Genomic DNA, 21,354 nt, shown 5'->3' with positions numbered 1-21,354 from the left:
TGAGGAGGTGGTGTTCTTGGCCCGGCCCCGAGTGAGGCGCTTTCGCTTGGAATAGCCGCTGTAGTTGGCATGGCCTGGCTGCTTCTGCCCCCTTGTCTGGGGCTGGCAGGGCCGGCCCTCGGGGGACTGGGAGGCCAGGCCCAGCTCCTCCATCTTTGGCTTCTTGCCTCCTCCACCAGAGCTGTCCTCACCGCCCCCCTGAGTGCCATTGGCCCTGTCTCGGGGGGTCAGGAGCAGAGCCGGGCCTAGATGGGGCCGCTTCTCCAGGGGACCTTTGGGGAGTCCGAGGGCTCCAGCCCTGCCTTTCCGGCTTCTCTTCTTAGGCGCCAAGGCGGTCCCCCCGGGCAGCAGGGCCTCCGGGGACATGAAGGCCTCAGTTTTGAAACAGTCAGTCGAGGATAGTTTCTTACTGTTCAGGAGTTTGCCTTTTAAGGATCTGTTGGTCGGATTTCTGCATAACGGGTCGGCCCCCGGAGCTGCCGGGAGCTTCTGCCCGGGGCCCACATTTAAGAGACCTTCTCCTGCCCCAACAGGGCTGCCCCCCGCACTCTTGAGCCCACGGTCCTTCTCAGGGAGAGAGGGGCTCCGAGGGTTACTGGGAGGGGCCCCCGGCGCCTTGCACGCCAACTTCTTCAGGCTGGGCGAGGTGATCTTCTGCACAATGGCCTCCAGCTTCAGGCCCCTCCCTTTCCGGGGCGGAAGCACCTTGGTCTTCATGGCCCCCTGGAAGGCCGCCCGCGAGGCCAGCTTTAGGCAGGCGTCGGGGGTCTCCGGGGGCGGGGGCTTCACGGCGGGCTCACCGTTGCCCTTGGCGGGCTTGGCCTTCTTGGGCGAAGACATCCTCTTGAAGAGGGTGGAGGGGTCCTCGTCTCCCTCCTCCTTCACGTCCCCCCCGCTGCTGCTCCGTAGAACCAGGTTCCGCTTCTTGGTGGGGACGGGCGCCAGGAAGGCCGACTTCCTCTTGAGCGCGTGGAGGGGCCGGTCGGAGAGCTTGCTGCCTGCACCCGGCTTGGGGACCCGTGCCCGCTGGGTGGCCTTGCCCTCCTTCTGCGGGCTGCCCGAGACCTTGAACGAGGCAGGCAGGTGGTTGTTGGCCAGCAGCTTCTTGGTGGCCCGGCAGTTGGGGAGGCGGCTCTCGGAGGGCCGCCGCCTCTTGGAGTGGAACGCCTCCTGGGTTTTCGTGCGGGACCGCAGGATCATAGAGCGCTGGTCCTTGCCCGGGGTGCCGGGCGAGTCTGTCTCCTTGGTCTTGGAGCCCATGGGGCTGCTGTCTGAGGCCACGGGCAGGGCGGCCGGGTTACTGGGGCTGGAGGCCGCCTTGGGGGACGGCTTGCCCACCCGCTTGCCAGACTTGAAGGCGGCTCGCTGCTTGCCTCCCAGTTTGTCCGGGGGGGCTGGGGTGGTGGTCAGGCCCGGGGGCCCAGGCGTGCGGGGCTCGCTCAGGGCCGTGAAGGAGCGCGTGCACATCCTGGGGAGCCCTTCCGAGGCCCCCCGACCTGGGGCTCCCGCTCCTTCCATTTGTCCCTGCGGGGGCCCGGTGCACGATTCGGGGAGCAAGAGATCCTTGGGCAGCACGGGCGCCCGGCACGGGGAGTCCTCAGCCTCCGGCAGCCCCCGGTGCACCCGCCGGCTCCGTAGGCTTTTGCCGCGTGGTACGGGCTCTTTCTTAGCAATGGGCGCCTCGGGCACGGCCGGCTTGTTGGGCTTCTGGGCCAGGGAGGCATCTGGGGCCAGGGTGGCGGAGTCCCCGGGCGCCAGCACCCCGTCGGGGCCTTCCTCGCCCGGCTTCATGTGGGACAGGGAGGACTCAAACCAGCTCTGGACCTTCGACTCGGCGCCCACGGTGGGGCCCAGCAAAATGACAGAGTCGCCAGACAGGTGGCACGGGGAGCCCCAGCCGGGTTTGGTGTCCAGCACCTCCACCACCTCCTCCTTGGTGCACAGCAGGGGGGCCTTCGGTGACAGCGGGTCCGGCAGGCCGGGCCTCTGCTCGGGGCTGCCTAGGAGCTCGCACAGGGAGGAGTACTCCTCCTCTGCCTCCAGGTCCTCTTTCCTGCCAGGAGGCGGCAGCAGGGGCAGGTCCCCGAAGTCGGCAGCGGAGCAGCAGTGCCGGCTGTCCTCCAGCCAGCGGTCGGCCTTGCCCACGTCGGGGCACTGCAGCAGCCCCCCCACCTCCTCCTTCACCCCGCCCGCCTCCTCCTGTGCGGAGTCCCGAGGCACCGTGGCCTTCTCCCCAGGGGGCTCCTCCTCCTGGAAGCCCGGGCAGGCCGAAACCTCATGGGCATTCTCCTTGCCCACGCCATCGGAGGCCTTCCCGCCCGGCTCCAGGCCCTTGGTGAGCTCGCTGGGGTGCAGGCCCCACCGGGGACAGGCATCCCCCAGGTTCTCCTCGGGCCAGGCAAAGGGGTTGGCGCCGTCCGCCGAGCTGGCGGTGGTCGTGTCCGGGAAGCAGTCGAAGGCTGCCACGGCAGGGTCCGACGTGGAGGCCCCGAGCGTGGCCTTGGTGCTAAAGGAGAGGGGGACCGGTCGTCTTCTTGGGGTCCGGGGCGGCGAAGCCCACAGAAGGGTCTTCGAACATCCCCGGGCTGAAGTCCTTGGCACCGCCACCCTTGTCCAGCTGCAAGGACTCGGGCAGGGCCTCCGGCTCCCCCGGCCGCGGCCACGCGTTCTTGGCCACGGAGTCCAGGCAGGCGCTGTGGTTCTCCAGCGAGAAGGGAGGCTTGCTGGCGTCCTTGGCTAGGCCAGGCGCCTCGGCCCAGGCCTTCTCGGCCTTCTCGCCGATGGCCTCCTGCAGCCCGAGGATCTCGGAGGCCAGGTCCTCCTGCGCCAGCGCGCTGAGCAGCAGCCGCGGGCAGTCCCGCTCGCTCGCCACGAACTTGGAGAAGCTGTCGAGCGGCAGGCTGCTGTGCAGGCTCTGGAAGGAGTCGTCGGACTTGGTGGACATGTCGTCGGGCGAGGTCACCGAGCAGGTGGACACCGACTCGGGCTTGGCCTTCGAGTTGCTGTTGACCCTGGCGGGGCTGGCGCGCGCCTGGCTGCAGTAGAGGAAGCTGCGCTCCAGCGGGTCCTCGGAGCCGCTCAGGTAGTCGGCCTCCGGCGGCTCGGCGTGCGTGGACTGCGGCGTGCTGCTCAGCGGCTCGGACAGCGGCGTGCCCGCCGGCTCGGCCGAGTAGCCGCTGCCCTCGGGGCTGCAGTGCTGGCTGCGGTGCTGCTCCGGGGTCCTGGGCACCAGGTTCTTGGCGCCCTTCTTCTGCGGCACGGCGGCCTTGGAGAGCAGCAGCTGCTGGACCGTGTTGGAGATGTTCTCCACCTGCGAGGTCAGGGCCGTGAGGCTCTGCAGGCTGAGGTCCGACAGCAGGTTCTCGGGGAGCTTGTCCTTCGGGGGCGCCTTGCAGTTGCCAGCCTGGGGGTCCACCGAGCCGGCGGCGTCGGTCGGGGAGGGGTTGAGCAGGGGCATGAAGTGGCTGTGGTCCGTGATGCCCACGGGGAAGGCCCCGGTGCCGAGCGGCTGCTGGTTGTAGGGAAAGTTCTCTAGGTTTGGCATCAGCGGCGACGGGGTGGAGCTGTAGGAGGGCGAGCGGCCCACGGAGCGTGCGGGCGAGTGGCTGGAGCTGGGGCTGAAGGTCTGGTAGTACTGCTCCGGAGTCCTGACGGCTGCGTCGGGCGGGCAGTAGCCCGGGCCCTGCTGCCCGTAGTGTTGGTACTTGGCGAGGTTTTGGTAATGGAGGGTTTCCTGGGCATGGTGCCGGCTCTGAAGGGCCTGCTGCTGCTGCTGCTTCTGTTGGTCGTAGCCAAGGCGGCTGGACTGGTAGGCGTGAAGGTTCTGGACCCGCTGCCCCGGGGCCAGGCTGGCGTTGGCCGTCAGCGGCCTGTCGTGGGGCTGGGCGGACGGCGCGGTGCAGCTCTTGTAGGAGTGGGCCCCCTGGCTCCCGCCGCTGCCCTGGGCGCCCTGGGCGCTGGAGGAATAGGTGGAGGAAGAGGGGAAAGACTGTGAATGCTGGGGGAAGTGGCCGCCCTGGGGGAAGGGCAGGGGGGAGGCCATGTCGTTCTGCAGTTTCTGCCTTTGGAGTTTGGGGTACGCCAGGGGCTGCTGGGGCTGTGGCAGCTGCTGCTGGACGTGCAGGGCGTGAGTCCGGAAGGGCAGCTGGGCGCCCTGCTCTGGGTACTGCCTGCCGGGGGGCACGGCGGCCTTCTTCATCAAGCTGTCATCATATTTGCCCACGCCCCCTGGCAGGGGCTGCGGCTGTGGGGGCGGCGGCTGGGGGGCCCCCCAGGCCTGCAGGCTCTCCTCGCCCGAGTAGCGGCCAGGGTACGGGCTGCTGTCCTGCACGCTGTAGCCCGAGAAGGCCGGCCGGGCCTGCAGGGACTGCTGCGAGGCCAGGCCCTTGCTGCCCCGCGCCGTGCCGGCGGGCGTGCCGGCGCCGCCCTCGTAGGCCGGGTAGGGCTGCGGGTTATAATAGTCCTTGGCCAGCAGCCGCTGCCGGTCGCAGCTCAGCCCGGCCTGGCTCGGCTGTCTGTAATTCTCCAGGCGAGATGTCTCCTGTGAGGTCTGCTGGTAGTTCTGTTGTTTGCCATGGAAACCACACCTTTCTCGAAAAGACTGCATGACTCGGGCTGGTTATCTGTGAAAAGAGAAAGGGAGAGAGGGAGGGCGGGGAGGGGAGGAGGAGAGGGAGAGCGATTCAGACGGGCCATTTCCCTTCCCCTTGGAAAGCCTGCCTCCCACCCCTCTCCCGCCCTGCCCTCTCCCCTGCAGCTCTTAATGGTCTTCCCTTTGCCTGAGCCTCCCCACCAGCTGTGGACATATCGACAACTTCTGTGTCAGGGAGGTGTGCTCTGTAATTCCCGCCCCAACACGGGCCCCGCGGCCAGCTGAGCCGGGCCAAGGATGGCCACCGCGGCGGGGAGACACGGACCCACCGCCCCGTGCCACCGGGCCGCCCCCCCCCCCAACCCCGCTCCGGCCCAGCTCCTCCCCTCCACCCCACCCACCACTCCCAGCGCTTCCCTGCCAGCAGAAGCATTTAGCCCAGCGATTCCCGCTCCCCTATCCCCCAGGGGCCAGCCGGGTCCTGCAATCGAGTCCCAGTGCGGCAATGTTTGAGTGCGACCGGGCCATGCAGGGACCAGGGAAGGTCTGCCCTGCCCACAGGAGCCACTCACCGAGGCCTGCGGAGAGCCCGCGTACACACACACACACACACACACACACAGAGGCACACACACGCACGCGTGCACACACACACCTCTTCTATCACTGCCATGCCATCTGGAATGTGTCTGTTCCTCCTAGCAGACGTCGATTAGGGGCTGTGGAGCCATTGTAGGCATAAAACGTCCCCTTCTCTGACTCCCAGTAACGCAGGACAGCAGCACCTGCCTCCTGTTTTTGATATCATAGGTGCGTAAACAGATTACGTGGCCCAGAGTGAGGGAGTGCATGCTAATGGGGGACAGAGCCGCAGTCCCTTGGCCACAGAGGAGCGCCCCACAGCTGGGTGTGAGGCAGCCCCGGCCCTCCTGGTCGGCCCCTCCCGTCTCTATCTCCCAGGGTCAGCGCCAGGGCACTCCAGGCCAAGAGCCCATCTGTTTATGATTTCAGGGGCTCGGGGCCCCTGGCGAGGTCTAAGCAGCCCCAAAGCAGGATCTCGGATCAGGAAATGACCCCGAGAAGGGGTGGGCCCTTCAGGACAGAGCAACTGGATTCACAAACCAGGCTGGCCTGCAGCGTCCAGGCTAAAGGTCCCCCTAAGTGGGGGCCAGGTCACCCCAGAAGGCCCTCAAAGGAGTGGGGAGGAGCAAGGAATGTTCCAGCCTCAGGAGAAATCACATCGAGGAGTCTGGCAGTCAGCCAGAGGCCGTGGGGGGATCAGGATTTACCCACAACCAAGAGGCAGAAAGAAAGGCCCGGGCCCCCAGGAGGGCCCCGGGGACGGTCCAGTTCCCAGCCATTCCCAACAGCGAAAGAGGAAAGGGGTGGCCTGCGTCAGGCCACAAGATTCCAGGGTTACATAGGAGAGACCAGAAAGGAATAAAGAGGTACAGAGGAGAGACAGACACACAGACGTGAGAAAGAGGACAGAGATGGGGAGTGGGGGGATGGGGGGCTCCCCCAGGAGGTCCAGCTCACTCCTGTATTCTCTGCCTGGATCCCACTTACATGCCTTTTGCAGTACTGGGGCTGACCAGGGAGGGGGCCAGGGGAGGGGCTCCATCCAGCTGAGCAGGGCAAATCCAGGGCAACCAGAAGCCCCCAGGAGCCCTGTTAGCGCAGCCCGGGCCCACCTCCCCCGACCTCGGCAGTCAGCTGACCCTGACTCAGGGAGAGATGCGCCCGGGGCTGCTGCGAGAGGGGACCCGTGTCGCGCGAGGTAAGCCCCAGCCCACCAGGCTCGTCAAAGCCAGCGGGCCCCGTGACGCACACCCCCCGGCTGGCAGTGGGCAGTGGAAGTCACTTTTATTAGGGTGTCACAGGCTGGCAGGCGGGGTCAGCAGCGCCCCCGGCCAGGAAGGCCTGCTCCGGAGCACGGCCGCACTCCGCCTCTGTCCCCGGCTGGCGTTTATGAGCCCGGAATGCGCAAACCCAGGCCCGCTCTGGAGTCGCAGCCTCGTATATCTGCACAAATTACATTTCGGCTTTTATTAGCCCCAGATCGCTCCCATTTCCTGCTGGATATCATTAACATTTCTACAGCTTTTTTTTTCTTATTTTTTATTTTTCTTCACATTCTCCAAAATGCATTCCCAGAAACATTACTTAAAAAGAGCGAGTGCTATGACCAGTGTCCTCCCCCCTCCTTTAATCAGTCCAGCTGCTGCGTCTTTTAATTTAGCCGAGCTGTATTAAAGGCGGGTTTCCCAATACCCACGAGCAGCTGGATGCGGTGAAAGCATCTATCTCTAAGAAAAGACAGTTCAATTAAAATACGAGAAGCCCAGTGCCTGATGGAGAACGCAGGCAAAAATGCTCACCCCAACACCACCCTCCAACCCCAGGCGGCGGGAGGGGGGAGAGGGAGGGTTGCAGGAACAAAGGCATGGCATCAAAGCCGGGAGCCAACGAGGTCCGCCAGCTCTGCCAGGAGAAAATGGGGCTCTGCCTCTTTAAGAGCTGCCTCAGGCCTGCCACAGGCTCTGTTGTTATTAATTATTATGATTATGATTACTTTTCAAGAGCACTAGGACAGGACAAGGAGGGGGAGAGAGGCAGGCAGCAAGCAGGGGTGGGTGGCAGCAGGAGGGGGCCCCTTTGGCAGAGATGGTGACCTCTGAACCTGGGGAGGGGAGGAGGGGGCAGAGGGGGACAGAGCGGGGTTTGGCCTTAGTGAGTTCAGCTGGAAGGAGAAGGGGTGGGTGTCGGGGCGGGCACCCCCCAATACATCCTCACGGGGCTCCTTCGGGTCCAGTCCAGCCTCCCCATCCTTGCTTCCCCCACCGCCTTCTTGCGGACCCTGGGTCAAGGCCTGATCTCTGAAGTTCTTGAGGGGAGGGAGGAAGTCGGCCTTGAGCGTCCTCTAGGCACCAGATAGGATGCTTAGGACAGAAGTCCCTTATGACCACTCCTGGAAGGTACTCTTCCCAGGCCCCTGGGCCGAGGGAGCAGAGCAGGCTCCCAGAGGGACACTCCCTGCTGCTCTCCCTCCATCTACACAGCCAGGAAGTGGGGGCGGGGGGGGGCATGATGAACCTAGCCCTCTGCCCTCCCGGCAAAGGCACTGGGGAGGGGCACCCTTGGCATTGGCCGGAGTGCTTACTCTGCACAGTTAACACTTTGAGTATTCTGTCCTTCCAGAGAAACAAGGTGAGGTTCAGAGAGCAAGAGACCAACATTCGAGCCCACCCACAGTGAAGTTCCTTTTGCTGGATGACCAGACCAAGGGCGCACGTTCCATTCCCTGGACCCCACACCAAGAACTCCCACCTAGAGGAAGGCATCTCGAAGTGTGGCAGCAAGAAGGTGCTGGAAGGGGAGGACAGAGGTCCCCTCTGCAGCCTCTGAGGCCCTGAAGGCCAGGCTAGGACCCCCCTCTTATTCGGGGGGCCGGACCCACCTCAGGGAGGTCCACTCGTGAGCGGTGGTGGTCCCTGGCCACCTGCTATCACCCAGGTAACTGCTGTCCCTGCCTGGACAGCCTCAGAGAGAGGTCCCTGGGCCCACTGACCCTCCAGTGCCCCGAGTCTGGGAAATGGGCACAGGGTGGGCCAGAGCTCCCACAGTTCCCATAGGGGACCCTGGTGGAGCCCAGCTGGGAGGCTGTAGCTGGAGGTTTTCCTGAGAGACAGGGGTGCTGGGAGAGGGGCAGGGTGGGAGATGGGGAGGAAGAGAGAGGGAGGAAGGAAGGGAGAGGAGGGAGAGAGAAGGAAGCTTTCAGTTCCCAGCAGCGGCTGAGGCCACTGGTTCCATCCCACCCACTTACCCAAGGTTGTTTTATGACCCCGTTTCCTGATTTGTAGCTGCGGGGACAAATGCAAAAACCCAACCCACTCAAGGCGTGGAACTAGGAAGAAGGAGAAGGTTACCTGGGTCAGGAGGCTGGGGATGGGGCCAGGGGTGTCCAGTGAGGAGTGAGGAAGGTAGGACCACCCTGAGCCTCCCCGTCTGTGGTGGGCGATGAATACTAAGTAGGGAACGTTGATGAAAATCATGAATCAGTAGCCAGCTTTCCTGCCGTCCTGTGGGGCCTACTTTGAACCCTAAGGGCCTGGCTTGAATAGGGGAAGGGATGAGTTTCCAAGGAGTGCACAAGCCAGACAACCAGTCCCTGCAGGTCCCAGGGACAGGTTAGGGTCCTTGGCCTAAGGGCTAGTGGGGAGGGAGGGACCCGAGCCAGCGGGGAGAGCCCTGCTTGGGGCAGACGGGGGCCCATCCTGGGGCATAAAGAATCCCAGAGAACAAGGCAGCCCCCACCTCAAAGGAAGGCCTCTCAAGACCACCCCGTTTGGCAGCACCCTTAACACACCTGACACGCACCCCTCCTCATTCATGGGCACCCGTGCACGCTCCATGGGAGAACTCCACAGGAGTCCAGCATCTGCCTCTGCAGGGCCTCGGGTGGGAGGACCAGGGGGCTGGAGGTCCTACATACTCAGAGGCAAGGTACGGGGTGAGAAGGGCAAGACACCGCAAGACCTCCTCATACGCTCTCCAGATGTGGGGCGGGCCCCCAGCCAGGCTCTGTCTCTGAGGCTAGGAACCCCCGGTGAGGTGGGATCTCGGGGCTCTTTGGAGGAAGTCTGAATGGGGAGCTGAGGCTTCTGGACTCTCCAGATGTCTGGAAAGCCTTCTCCTGCAGCCCACCAATGCTGTCTCCTCCAAGGCCCCAGAGACCCCCCCTAAGGCCCGTAAAGTTCCTGTCCTCAGGGTCTAACCACCAGGACGCCGCGCCCCTGGGGCATCACAGGGTGTGTGGAGCGTGGACTGCGCTAGTTTCTGGAAGCGCCAGGCCCACTTAGGAAGCCACAACACCATTTCCGGGAGGAGTAACCTGCGGGAGTCCCACAGCCCAGCGACTGGGCAATAGGACCCAGATCTCCGCTTGGGTGCCTGACTTCTAAACTGAGCCCCACTCCACAGCCACACCCCACTGCCCCAGAGCGCAGTTTCTGGGATGCGGTGGTCACCGGGCCCCCCACCAGGCCCCCCCCCCCCCCGACCTGGGCTGTCTGAGCTGGAGGGGCCCTGGAGTCCAGGTGGCTAGCCAGCTGTCCCCCGCTGTTGGCATTCCAGAGCCCCCCCTGGAGTGGGGTGGGGGGGAGACTCACCTATTATCAGCTCCATACTTACCAGTCTCTTGTGGACAGTGATTGTTTTTAGATCATTTTATTCACCATTCAACAAAAAAGAAATCACCACCTCTCCCCCTCGCTGTCAAAATGAGGACAAGAAGAAGGGGGGACGGCTCCTGACTGCTGAGATGTCACGGGCTGGGAGGGCTGGGGTCTGGTGGCCCACACATTCAGGGACCCCGGGGCAGCAAAACAACGGGCTGGCTCAGAGGCTGCCATGGGAGTCTGAAGGGACCCACGGGGTGGCGGGGGGCTCTGGGTCTGCTCTGTGATCCTCCCCGTCAAACCCCAGCAGTTCCTGGCCCAGCACGCACCCGTGCAGCCGAGCAACGTGGACGAGACGGGATCTGCATGTCCGCTGGCTCTGAGGGCAGGAAAAGGTGAGAGAGAGCCCAACCTCTCACCCTGGCCTGTCCTTGAGGGCCACCCCACGTGCCCCAAGGGACCCTGACTTGCCTGCGGAAGTGGCTTCATCAGCTAGTGGCTGTCCTGCCGCTTCCTGTGCTGGGAAGTCCGCACGCCTTGCTCCCTCGGCTCCTACGAGACTTCCCTCATGTCACCTTCCCGGGGACCCCTCCCTGGCCGCTGTGCTTGGAAGAGCACCCCTTGCCCGCCTCCTCCCCTACTTCTATCAAGTGCTCACCTCCTCGTCATAAGCCACGAGGCTGGCTGGCTTTCCGGCTGGACTCTCCTCTTTACAACTACAGTTCCCCGAGAGCAGGCGTTTTGGCTTTTGTTCACAGCTCCATCCCCATATCCCCGAACAATAAATACGTATTGAATGAATAATGTGTCAGGGTCACATTAACCCTATGGAAATATCCAGAACCAGCCGTCGATGGCATCGAAGAGAACAACCGGGTGGGCATGGGGGGCTTACTGCCACAACCGCTCATTCATTTGGCGAAGAAGCTCCTTCGGGCCTGGCAGGCAAAGCACCTGAGGGAAGCTAGCAGGTGGGGACGAAGGCACGCCGAGGGCCCCCGGTCCCAAATAAAGTGAGGGGGCCCCCTGAACTCCAGCAGACAGCTGCTGTCTCGTAGGACGGAGGGCGCCAGAACTTTGGAATTGTTGTTGTTGTTTTTAATAAAAGGGAAGTCTCTCATTTTATTAAATGTTATCGACCAAGTAAAAAGTTTAACACCCCAGAGCCGAAGAGGGCCCCCCGTCCGTGGGCTGCAGCTCCTTACAAGCTCCCGGGGGTCACATGCTGATGCAACTGGCGCACGCGGACCTTCGCAAGGGCAGAGCCGGGCCCGGTCAGGAGCGGAGTTTGGGCACCTGGCAGGCGGTCATGGCACAGGCCAGCGCTCAGTGTGAAGGAATGAGAACGGGGAGGAGGGGGAGCACCCAGAACCTTCCCTGGGCCCTGGGAGAAGTCCCGAGACCAGCACGAACCAGGGCTCAGGGAAGGAGGCAAGGCCCGAGCGGCTGGGGCCCTGAGGGAAGGTGAAGCTCAGGGGTGCACTGAGGTGGGGGAGCCGCAAGGGCTGGGAGGCAGGAGGCCTGGGGACCCCAGGGATGGTAATAACCTTCAGAGCATTCCACCCCAGGCACCAGATGAGACCCTGCTGCCCCCCCCCCCCGCCACTTGCTGGGTCCCTGCAGGGCTCCTTGGTGGCACTTATCACAGTGGTAATTACATAATTAATGGTATAATGAGCTGCTTTACATGTGCCTGGGCAGAATGTAGCCTGATGAGGGCAGGGGCTTCTTCATCTGTTTGGTCCTATGCCTTAAGCGTAGGAACTGTCCCCACGAGGCGCCCATTAAATATTGCCTGGATGGCTGGGCAGATGGGATGGGGGAGGGGCTCAGTGCTGGCTTGGGTGCCTCATTTAATCTCCCGCAGCTGTAAGGGATGCGGCCCAAAGAGAAGCCCCACGATGACAGCCAGGACACGTGCGGTAGCCAATCAGGAAGGAACGGCCAGGCTTCCACTCTGTCCTCCACATACTCCCTGCATCACAGCCCCTCCCTCGTCAAGCCATTTCTGTGCAGCTTACAGCCAGGTGAGGTGGGGTGGAGTTGGGTGCTGAGGATAGAGAGGAAAAAGCAGCAGGGCCCCTGCCCTCCTGAGGCTGACAAACACCCAGGAGGCTGCGGGGTGGGGAGTGGAGGTGGTCAGGGGAGTCTGGCAGGAGGGTGTAATTATGTATGGAAGGGTGAGGGCCCACCGGACGGAAGGAGCGGCCTGACTGAGGCTGGAGGCAGGACAGAACAAGTGGGGCCCCTGCACTTATCCCCCCTCCCCCCCTCAGGGGCCGGGCTGCCAATGGTCAGACGCCCTCTGATCTCATGACACCAATCCCTGGCAATCCTGCAAAGTCACCCCAATTTGTTAGCTGCCTGTACGGCTGCTGGGGGGCCAGCAGTCTCCTCCATGCCTTTGGGGCCCAGCAGTCTGTGGCCCAGGCTGGAGAGGGGTCTCCGGCTTGCTTCCGACCTGGTGCTGCGTACACCTCCCTCGGCCTTCCGCCCACAGGGCCAGCTGCCAGCAGAGAGCCACCAGACGCCACCTGCTACAGAGCAGACTAGGTCAAACTTCCCCCTCGTTTTGCAGAGGGATTAACAGAAGCCCAGAGAGGGACAGTGACTTGTCCAGGAGGCCCAGCAGGGCCGAGATCCCTCTACAGCTCTGGGCCCCCTTGGTCAACCAGAAAATGAACTCCGAGCTGGAAGCCAAAAGGGGGAGGGGTCAAGGTCCTCCCGTCGGACACCCCAGCTTCCCGGAGGAGCCAGGGAATGTTCCCCCTCTTCCCCAGCCTGGCCGGCGAACAACCCCTCCCTTCCCTGCCTTTGACACCCCCTCTGCGCAGCATCCTGACAGTCGGGGAGGCTCGGCAAGCCAGCCCCTCCCAGCACCGTTCCACCTGGGGGAGCCAGGGAATTGGCGCCCCCCCTCCCCCCAGCCCCCAGGGGAGGAAGCCGCCTGTCAGGCCGCCACGGCGTGTCAAATCCTCTTGCTGCCTAATTGTGAGACGGCGGCGTTTAAAGAAACGCTTTTCTGGCCGCCTGCCACACCGCAAACTGCTTGGTATAATTTTATTATTAAGGAGAGAGAAAAGGAGGGAGGGGGGTTGGGAGAGAGAGAGAGAGAAAGGGAGAGAGGAGGAAATTGCTTAGTCCAAGTCAGCTGGTGGAGTATTCTGCTCAATGTGAAAGCGGGGACGGCTTTCCAGTTGGCAAGCTGACTTCGTTAATTGCGCATTCAGTCTCTACTTAGGGTAATTGAAACGAAGCGGGGCCCAGGTCTGACAATTAGGGTCTGCGACGAGGCCATTAACCCTTTCCGCTACCGCCCCCCCCGCCCCCGCTGGCTACCACGCGGCCGCTGCAAGTGGGGGGAGGGCCGTGGGCACCCCCCGCGAGAAGCCACTCCGAGGCCGGGGGCAGGGAGCCCCACGCGGAGGCGCGTACTGCGGCAGGGGGCTGCCGGGCGGGCGCCCCAGCGCGAGCAGGGTTAACCCGGTGCCGCGAGTCCGGGAGCCCGGCGAGGGCCGAGCTGGGGATGGGGGAGCCGCGCAGGGTGTGCGGGGGTTGTTTGCGGCCTCACCGCCCCTCTGCAACAGATGTTTCAGCCGTGTAAGACAAAGGCAGAGCGCCTGCTGCTGCCGGGAGAAAATCCGCAGGACTCCCTCAGGGGCAGGTAAAATTTCACCTTCTATTTGTGTTCCCCCCTCACACCCCCGCTCGCCCCCGCCCGGTTTCCCGGCCTCTGCGCCAATCCGGAAAGCGCCACCAAAGACGCCGCGCCGCCTCCTCCGCAGCCCAGCCCGCTGACCCCAGCAAGGTCACGGCGACCTCGGGCTCCGCCAGCAGCGCGCCCGCCCGTCCTCCGCCGGCGAGGGGTGCCTCTCCGAGCCCGGCCCCCTCCCGGGGCGCCCCCCGTCCGCGATCCGCGGTAATTGGAGGCGCCGGGAGAGACAGGAAGGGGGCGCTGCGTTCGCCACGAGGCGGAGGCGGCGCTGGACGCTCCGCGCCTCCCTCCTGCCTGCGCTGGGACCCCGGGGGGCTCTGCCCCCCCAGCCCCCATCATTCATCTCCCTGATTCCCGCTGTATCCGCCCTCGGAAGTCAGCCGAGTGAAGCAGCTGTTCCTTGCACACTCCACTTGACCAAAGATGATGATAAATGAGGCCCGGGCTGCGTCGGGGACGCGGCGGCGGCCGCGAGGGGCGCGCAGGGCGGGGCGTACGGCCCGCAGCCCCCTCCCCGCGCCTCGGAAAGGGCGAGGACGCGGAGGACAGAGGCCGAGGGGCACAATCAAAGGGCCGCGCTTCCCTCCCGGCGCGCGGCGCAGCCCCCGCACCCGGCTGCGAGCAGGCGGCGGGCGGAGGTGCGCCCGGAACGCCGGGGCCGAGGCGGGGACCTTTTCCCCGCGGCCCGCGCCGCGGCCCCGCCCCCGCCCTCCCCACCCCTTCCCCTAAGGCCGCGGTCCCCACGGCGCCCTAGCCCCCACCCCCCCGTGCCTCAAACCTATTAACGCTCGTAAATAATGAATAATGGAGCGCTTCCCTCCAGCCGCGCGGGGCTGCGGGCGGGGGCCGCTGCCAGCTGCGCCCGGGCCTGGGGAGGGGGCGCCCCCCGGCCGGGTGCAGGGGGCCCGGGCGCGCGGCCCCGCACACGTGCAGCCGCGGCGCGCAGGCGGGCACCCCGCCCCGCGGAGGAGGGGGAATCCCGCGCTGCCCTCCCCAACGCCACCTCCCCTGGAGTCCTCTGGCACCGAACGAGGCGAGAGAGCGCGCTCGAGCTTCCCAGCCGGAGAGGGTTATTTTTAACCTGCCCCCCTTTCTATATCTGCCTCTCGGGTTTGCGCGCCCGCCCGCCCGCTCCACCAGCCGAGGACGCGGGCTCCTCACCTCGCTCGGCGGCTCCGGCCTCTGAGCGCCTCCCCCGGCCCGCGGCCCCCGCCCCTGCGCGGGCATCGCGCGGCTAAATCTCAGCCTGGAAAGGACCGATTAGGAGCCGCGTGCCTTTCTGCGAAATATTGGAACCGGGTGGGGTGGGGGCGGGGAGCCCGTTGCTCTCGTCCCCTCGCCTCCCTCCCTGCTCGCCGTGACTGCGAGAGGCGGCTCCGGCGCTCCCTCCGCAAAACAGGGGGCGGCCAGGCCGGGGCGCCGAGCCCCCCTTTGCTTTTCGCCCTTCACTCCTCAACGCCCACCCTTCAGTCATCGACAAAGCTGGAGCTTCTAACACACCGACCCTCCGGCAGCGGCGGCGCCAAGTGGGGCGCTGCCTCCCCCATCTTGGCCTCCTCCCTGAGCCACTCCAAACAAACACACCATTTAAACAGCAGCGGGCTTGCACACCAACTTCAAGGCGGACCCCGCCCGTGCCCGTGCCAAAGGCGCACCGGGGGGCCTCTTTCCCCAGCCTTGTCTCCCTCCCTTCAGCCGTGGCCTCCTTAAGGGCCCCCCTCGCCCCTCCCTCCCATTCCCTTCCCTTTCGCGCCCAGCAGCCCACACCCCCCACCCCACCCCCCTTCCTCAGGGGAATGAGGCAGCAGGAAGTTCATGTCCATTCCCATTACCTTGCTCTCCAAAAGGCCACCCACCCAAACCCCAGCCTGTCCTTACCCCCAAAGGAGGGGGCAGCAGAGGAGCTGGCTGAGCTCAGAAACCCCCTCCAGGCTTCGACTGGATCAGTCACTTGACATTTTCCAGACTCTGCTCACGCCCAATCCTGGAGACACACAGGCACAGGGCCCCCTAAGGACCCCCCTCCCCCCCATGAGGTGGGGTAAAAGACAACTGCTGCAAAATACAGGGGAAAACTGTGGAGGAAGTGGTGGGCTGAGAAGGGAGAAGGGCGTTCCAGCAGCAGGGATCTGCCTGGCTTAGTGGCAGGAAAGAACACAGCGTATTTGGGAATCTGAGCTGGATTTCTCTCCCCAGCTTAGCTGGAGGGTAGGGGAGGGCCCGGCCCCCAACCCAAGGGAGCTGCCTCTGGCTGGGATTATGGTAAGAAGCCTGGCAGGCTGGTGTGTGTGTGTGTGTGTGTGTGTGTGTGTGTGTGTGTGTGTAAAGGGTGTGAAGATGCGTGTGGACTACAGATGTGAGGACAGCAGGTGCCACCAGGCTTATCCGATGACACCTTTGGGCCAGGAGCTGGAGCTGGGGGGCCCAGCCGGCCCTGGAGGTGAGGCGGGTCCAGGAGGCGGGTCCAGGAGAGTGAGGGCCCCCTAGCACATGCAGGGCCTGGCAGGGCAGAGTGGGGGTTCTCCAGGGACCTCCCCCCGCCCCCCAGCCAGGCTAGATACTGAGCCTGGGGCCACCCTCAAATCTAGAAAGTTCTCGGTAACCTCAGACTATCAGATGGGGTGTAAGAGCGGCAGCATCAGACAGCATGCTGTCTGGCCCCCTCCTATGGCCAAGGTGCCTTGATAGATTTTACTTCTAACCCTCAAATTGCCCTTCTCGGAGGTGACGTCACCTCTCAATTCACAGCCGTGGAAACAGCTCCAGAGCGGGGAAGGGGCCATTCTGGGGGCCTTTCCCAGTCCCTCCCGCAGCCCCCGGGCCTGCCTAGGGCCTAGAGCTTGTTTGCTTTGCTTCTCGGCAGGTGGGCAGCAGGGAGATACCCAGGGGCTTGAGGGCGCAAGATAATGAGGTCCTGGTTTGCTCCTTCAGAAATTTCAGAAAACTGGTTTTCTCAGGAGAAAGAAAGGGCAGGGACTCGGTGTAGCGGGGAACTGGAGAGAGAAGTCACAGTGCCCGCCACCAGCAACGCCCCCCACCCAATTCCTCCAGCAGATCCAGTTAGCTACGGCGCCCAGCCCCCTGTTGAGGGTCCCCAGGTGGGGCCTTGGCTCCTGAGGCTGCAGAGTTATCGTAAGTGAAGCCTGGAGTCCACACAGGCCTCATGTATTCATCTGTAGCCCAAACAGAAATCTCACACACCACACACCATGGCTTTTCCAATGAGTACAGCTGTTGTGATGGATAACTTACAAATTCATTTAGGGCCTAGTGGCTCTGGGGGGTTTTAGCCCCCTGCCCCCAACAACACACTAACAGTTTCTATTTTGATAGGAAAAGCATCCCTGGCCTGAGACTGGGTGCAGAGTGGGGGACCCCTAAGGATGAACAGCTGGGACCATGGGACCACCCTGTCCTCCTGGCTACCACTTCCTCCCGACCCCCACTGCCCTGGCTGCCCCCCCTCGCCAGGAAGGGAACTTCCATTTCTGGGCAAGCTTGGATGGATGGCCTGCTGCCCCCAGCAATCCCTGGGTGTGTGTGTGTGGGGGGGATCCTGGCCAGCCCCCCAGACACGTAGCCCGGTGACCAGAAGCACAGACTTTTGGGGAAAGTGAACCACCAGCCACTGTCCCAGAGGCTGGGCCGGAGGTGGCCTGGGCCGGCTTGCCTCAGGATGGAAAATATTTGCCTTTGGTTTTCAGTAGCCGCCTCCTCCTCCTGATTTCCCTCTCTTCCACACAGTTGTGAAATGTGGAGGTGCTTAAGGGTAAAAGGGAAGGGAAGGCAACTGTGTGAGTCCCGGGGCTGGCCGTTTTGAACAGCACTACGTTTCTCCCAAGGTGAAGAGAATCCTTTCCGCCTGCTCTCCGGCACCCCGACTTCCCTCTGCCCAGGCCCCGGCCCCTGCCAGAACTCCAGTCGCTCAGCATCTGGGGGAGAGAACCTCTTCCAGCTGTACCCGGCTCACGCCGCCTGACCCCAGTGCTGTCTGGTTCTGGAAAGCTGTTCCGGAGAATCCTTCTTGGCTGTTCTGTGGTGCTGGTGACCACGTGGGGAGCGGCAGCCGCGAGGTCAGATTCACGAGGGCCAGGCCTGCCAACGGTGAGGGCTCCCAGGCGGCTGGCCGTGTGGTTCTGGGGTGCAGGAAGGCAGCATCCTGCCTGAGCCCACGTGACCGTAAATGCCGGTGCCCGGATGCCTCACGGCTCTGGGTTCAAATCCCGCTTCTGCACGCGATCTGCTGACCGGCCCCGGGCAGTTCCCTGAACCTCTCTGCGTGTCCTCAGCCGAAACCTCATTACCACCACCCACGGTCAGCGTGAGATGGGAGGCTATGCTGAGCTTCGCACCTGGTAGCGCCTCTGGCAGTGTCCATGGGGGGCGAGGGCCAAGTGCTGTACTCGGTCTCCGGGGGAGCTGTGCGTGTGTCTGAGACAAAGCAGGTCTTCCGGCAGGTCGGGCTTTATGGGGGATGATGATACCCCCTGAGCTGGGGAGGCTTCTGGGACGCAGAATGAAGGTCTGTCCCCAGACTGTGTCCCGTCCCCCGCAGTAGGCGCGTTATCTTCCCAGCTGGGTGTTTCTCACAATGCTACTGTGCACGTCCTAGGAAGAGGCAGATTCCGTTGTGGGGGGCCAGGCGTGGGGCCCGGGATCCCGCAATCCGAAAGAATCACGGGCCACTCCGGCTAGAGTGAGATCTCAGCCCTCAGACTCTCCGGGTCCCACTGAGTCCTGGAGGCTGGGGTCGGTGAGGGGCTCCGGGTCCTGTCCTGTTGTGAGGACCCAGGACCAGGCTCTGAGAGGCTCTGCGGCTCTGAGCCCGACGTCTCAGAGCGGAGTCCCTGCGGTGATGCGAGCAGCCCCCAGGACTCTGCATTTGGCATTGCTTCCGGCCAGTGACACACTGATGAAAGCCAGCTTTGCGCTGCTAAGCTTTGCGACCATTTTCAGGCCGGGCTTCCAGGGCCTCAGTGTCCCCATGGGCACAGTGGAAAGCCGGGAAAAAGTGATTCCACACTTTCCATCGATGGTTCCCCAGACCCTCTTCTGTTTCCTGGGCCCTTCCAAAGGTCCACTGTCCCCAGGGGTCTACCCCTAGGGGGCTGCATTCCTGGGGATCCAAAGGTCACCCAGACTGAAGGATAAACAGCACCCAGTTCTTGCTGGCTGCCCTTTTGTGCCACAGGCACCGGACCAATAAGCACTTCGCACTCACAAACCTCATTCTCCCGGGGTGGGGGCTGGTGCCATTAACACCTTGTTTTACGGAGAGCTGAAACCCACCGCCTGAGAGGTCACACCATTGGTCGGGGGTACAGGGCCTGCAGTGACTGGCCTCCCGTTCTTTCCAGCCCGGGCCCCCCAAACATACACGGCCTTTGAGGGTTTCCTTATAGGAAATAGCCAAGTTGATTTTCTAGGCCCGGAGCAGGTGTGGACGTGGCGTATTGCATCTACCTGGCCAGTTAGGGTGTGGGGCAAGACGGGGTGCGGGGAGCGAGCCAGTACAATCTCTCCGGAGAGTTTTCTGGCAGTACAGACCCAAATGAAAACTGCATGTGCCCTCTGGCCCCGCCGTCTTGCTCCCAGCCCGGCCCAGAGCCTTCTGCGTAGGGCGAGGACCCTGGTGTCCTTCGCAGCAGTGAAAGGCTGGAGAGTCCCTGCAGCGTCCACGAGAGGAGGATGAAGGACAGACACTCGGGGAATTCCACCCAGTGCAGTCTAGAGAGTAAGGATGGGCTCTGTGCACGGATGGGGTGTAGTTTCACGTCGGGGAGAAAAGCACAGTGGAGAAAGTACGCAGAGATGTGCTCCGCTGTATGAAAGGGGAAAGTGTATTCGATTTTTTTTTTTTTTTTTTAACCAGGAGCATATAACCCTTACAAAAGGATTTTGAAACTTTATGGCTAAATCTCCACCCCTGGGCTATGCGAGGCGGCTGAGGAAGGAGCCTGGTCTGGAGCTCTAGCCTGGCACGGCTCCGTTCCAGCAGTCGGATCACGGGCCACAGGGCCATGTGATCTCAGCTCCCTCATCAGTAGGATGATGGCACGAGGCCGGATGCCAAGAGGAGTCAGCATCCTTGCACCCTGCACTGGGCAATGGCACGATGGGGGTCATGCCCCCATTTCACAGGTGGGGGAACTGAGGCCCCACGTGGTGGGGGAGCAAACGGGAATCCCTCTGGGCGCACAGCCTCAGGGGACACACAGGCCGGGACTGGCTCAAGCCCAAACCGAAGGGCAGCCGCCACTGCCAGGGCCACCGATAAACCCCCCAGGCGCACAACTCCCAGGGGCTACTCCTGGCACTACGTGTAGCCGAACAGCCCAGTCCATTTCCACCCTCAGTGCGCTTCCTTCAGTCATCAGAACAAAGGCAACACACATTATAAAACTGAAAAGCATGGGGCGCCTGCGGGGGCTCTGTCAGTGAAGCGTCTGCCTTCGGCTCAGGTCATGATCTTGCAGACCTGGGATCGAGTCCTGCATGGGGCTCCTTGCTCAGCGGGGAGTCTGCTTCTCCCTCTGCTTCTGCCCCTCCCCACCATGCTCTCTCAAATAAATAAACAAAATCTTTAAAAAGTAAAAAAATACAATAAAAATAAAACTTAAAAGTAGAAGCCAATCTGGGCTTGGCTGAGACACAGGCAGTCCAGGAGTGCCTGGGGCCGAATCCCACCTTTGACACCACTGAGCTGAGGGCCCCCAGCAGGCCATTCCAGCACCGTGCCTCAGTTTCCCCATTGGTGACGCAGGAGGGAAAGTAAGTCCCTCAGAGGGTGGGTAAGACTTAATTGAGAAAGTGGATGGTCGTCCAAGCCTTGCCTGGCAGAGGAGGGCCCAACAAGTGAGCTGTTATTTCTAACGGGTAAATATTTATATAATTTTTTATAACAGAGGGAAAGTTCAGGAAAATCCCCGACTGGTCCTTCCTGGCTTGGGAGGTGGGGCCAGGGGGGCAGGAGCTCCTTGGAGCGACAGGAACCCAGCTCTGGTGCCCTGGGCCCAGGAGCAGCTGGTCCCTTCCCCGGGTGGGCGGCCACGCGGTCCAAGCACAGGCAGGCAGCGGCCAGAGCAGGGCCGGCCGTCTCTGTGTTCCCTAGCTGGCAGGTTGGGTGGAACAGACTTGGCCGGAGGCCCCTCCAGCCCCAGGCCCACGGAGAGAGGGCTCAGAAAGGGCCCTGTGTTCCACCCTGCTCCAGGGCTGGCTTTTTCCAGACCAGAGCCTCGTGAGTCTTTGGAAAGTACATCCAGTCCCTGAGGCCCTGCACCGACTTTCTGTGTGACCCCAGGTGAGTCACCCCACCTCTCTGGGCCTCTGTCTCTTCACCCATTACATGTGGATAGTGATAAGCTCCCCGGTCCCAGGACCCGATGCAAAAACAGACATGAAAGCCCTCTGTCATCATCACCACACAACGAATTCTCACACAGTGCTTATGGGTGCAGGGCCCTGGTTTAAGCAGCAGCTTACATACTTCAACTCCTCTTACAGATGAGGCAACAGAAGCACAGAAAGGTTAGGTCACCTGTCCAAAGTCACACAGCTTCGAAGGCACCAGAAGCAGTAGCAGTAGGTCAATAATGGGAAGTCGAATACTATTACTATAGTCCATGGCTATGAGGTCAGGCCTAGGATCTGAAAGCTTTGAACCCAGTTCCGGAGGCAGCTCTGGGTAGGAAGGCCCAGGAGGGAGCACTGGGTTGTGGTTGGCCGATTTTTGTGGCAGGCACGGGGGCCAAAGTTGCTGTCCCAGGCACTGGGATTTTAAGTCTTATATTTCCTGGGTGCCCTCCACAAGCTGGGCACCGACCGACAGAAGGGCCTTCTTCCCTGCCACATCATTTTAATTCCAAGAG

General features: G+C 62.9%; 1 protein-coding gene across 1 annotated transcript in view; it reads right to left on the bottom strand.

Moving 5' to 3' along the window:
* RAI1 (retinoic acid induced 1) overlaps positions 1 to 21,354 on the bottom strand; it is a 99,486-nt gene that overhangs the window by 9,472 nt on the left and 68,660 nt on the right. The window contains 2 exon segments of the mRNA XM_057311264.1: positions 1 to 2,520; positions 2,522 to 4,622. Coding sequence (XP_057167247.1) covers positions 1 to 2,520; positions 2,522 to 4,606 — 4,605 coding nt within the window. The 5' untranslated portion in view covers positions 4,607 to 4,622.

This window comes from Ursus arctos, unplaced genomic scaffold (genome assembly GCF_023065955.2).
Source record: "Ursus arctos isolate Adak ecotype North America unplaced genomic scaffold, UrsArc2.0 scaffold_14, whole genome shotgun sequence".
Taxonomy (NCBI): domain Eukaryota; kingdom Metazoa; phylum Chordata; class Mammalia; order Carnivora; family Ursidae; genus Ursus; species Ursus arctos.
The sequence above is the reverse complement of the archived record's forward strand: the minus strand, read 5'-3'. Positions and strand labels throughout refer to the sequence as shown.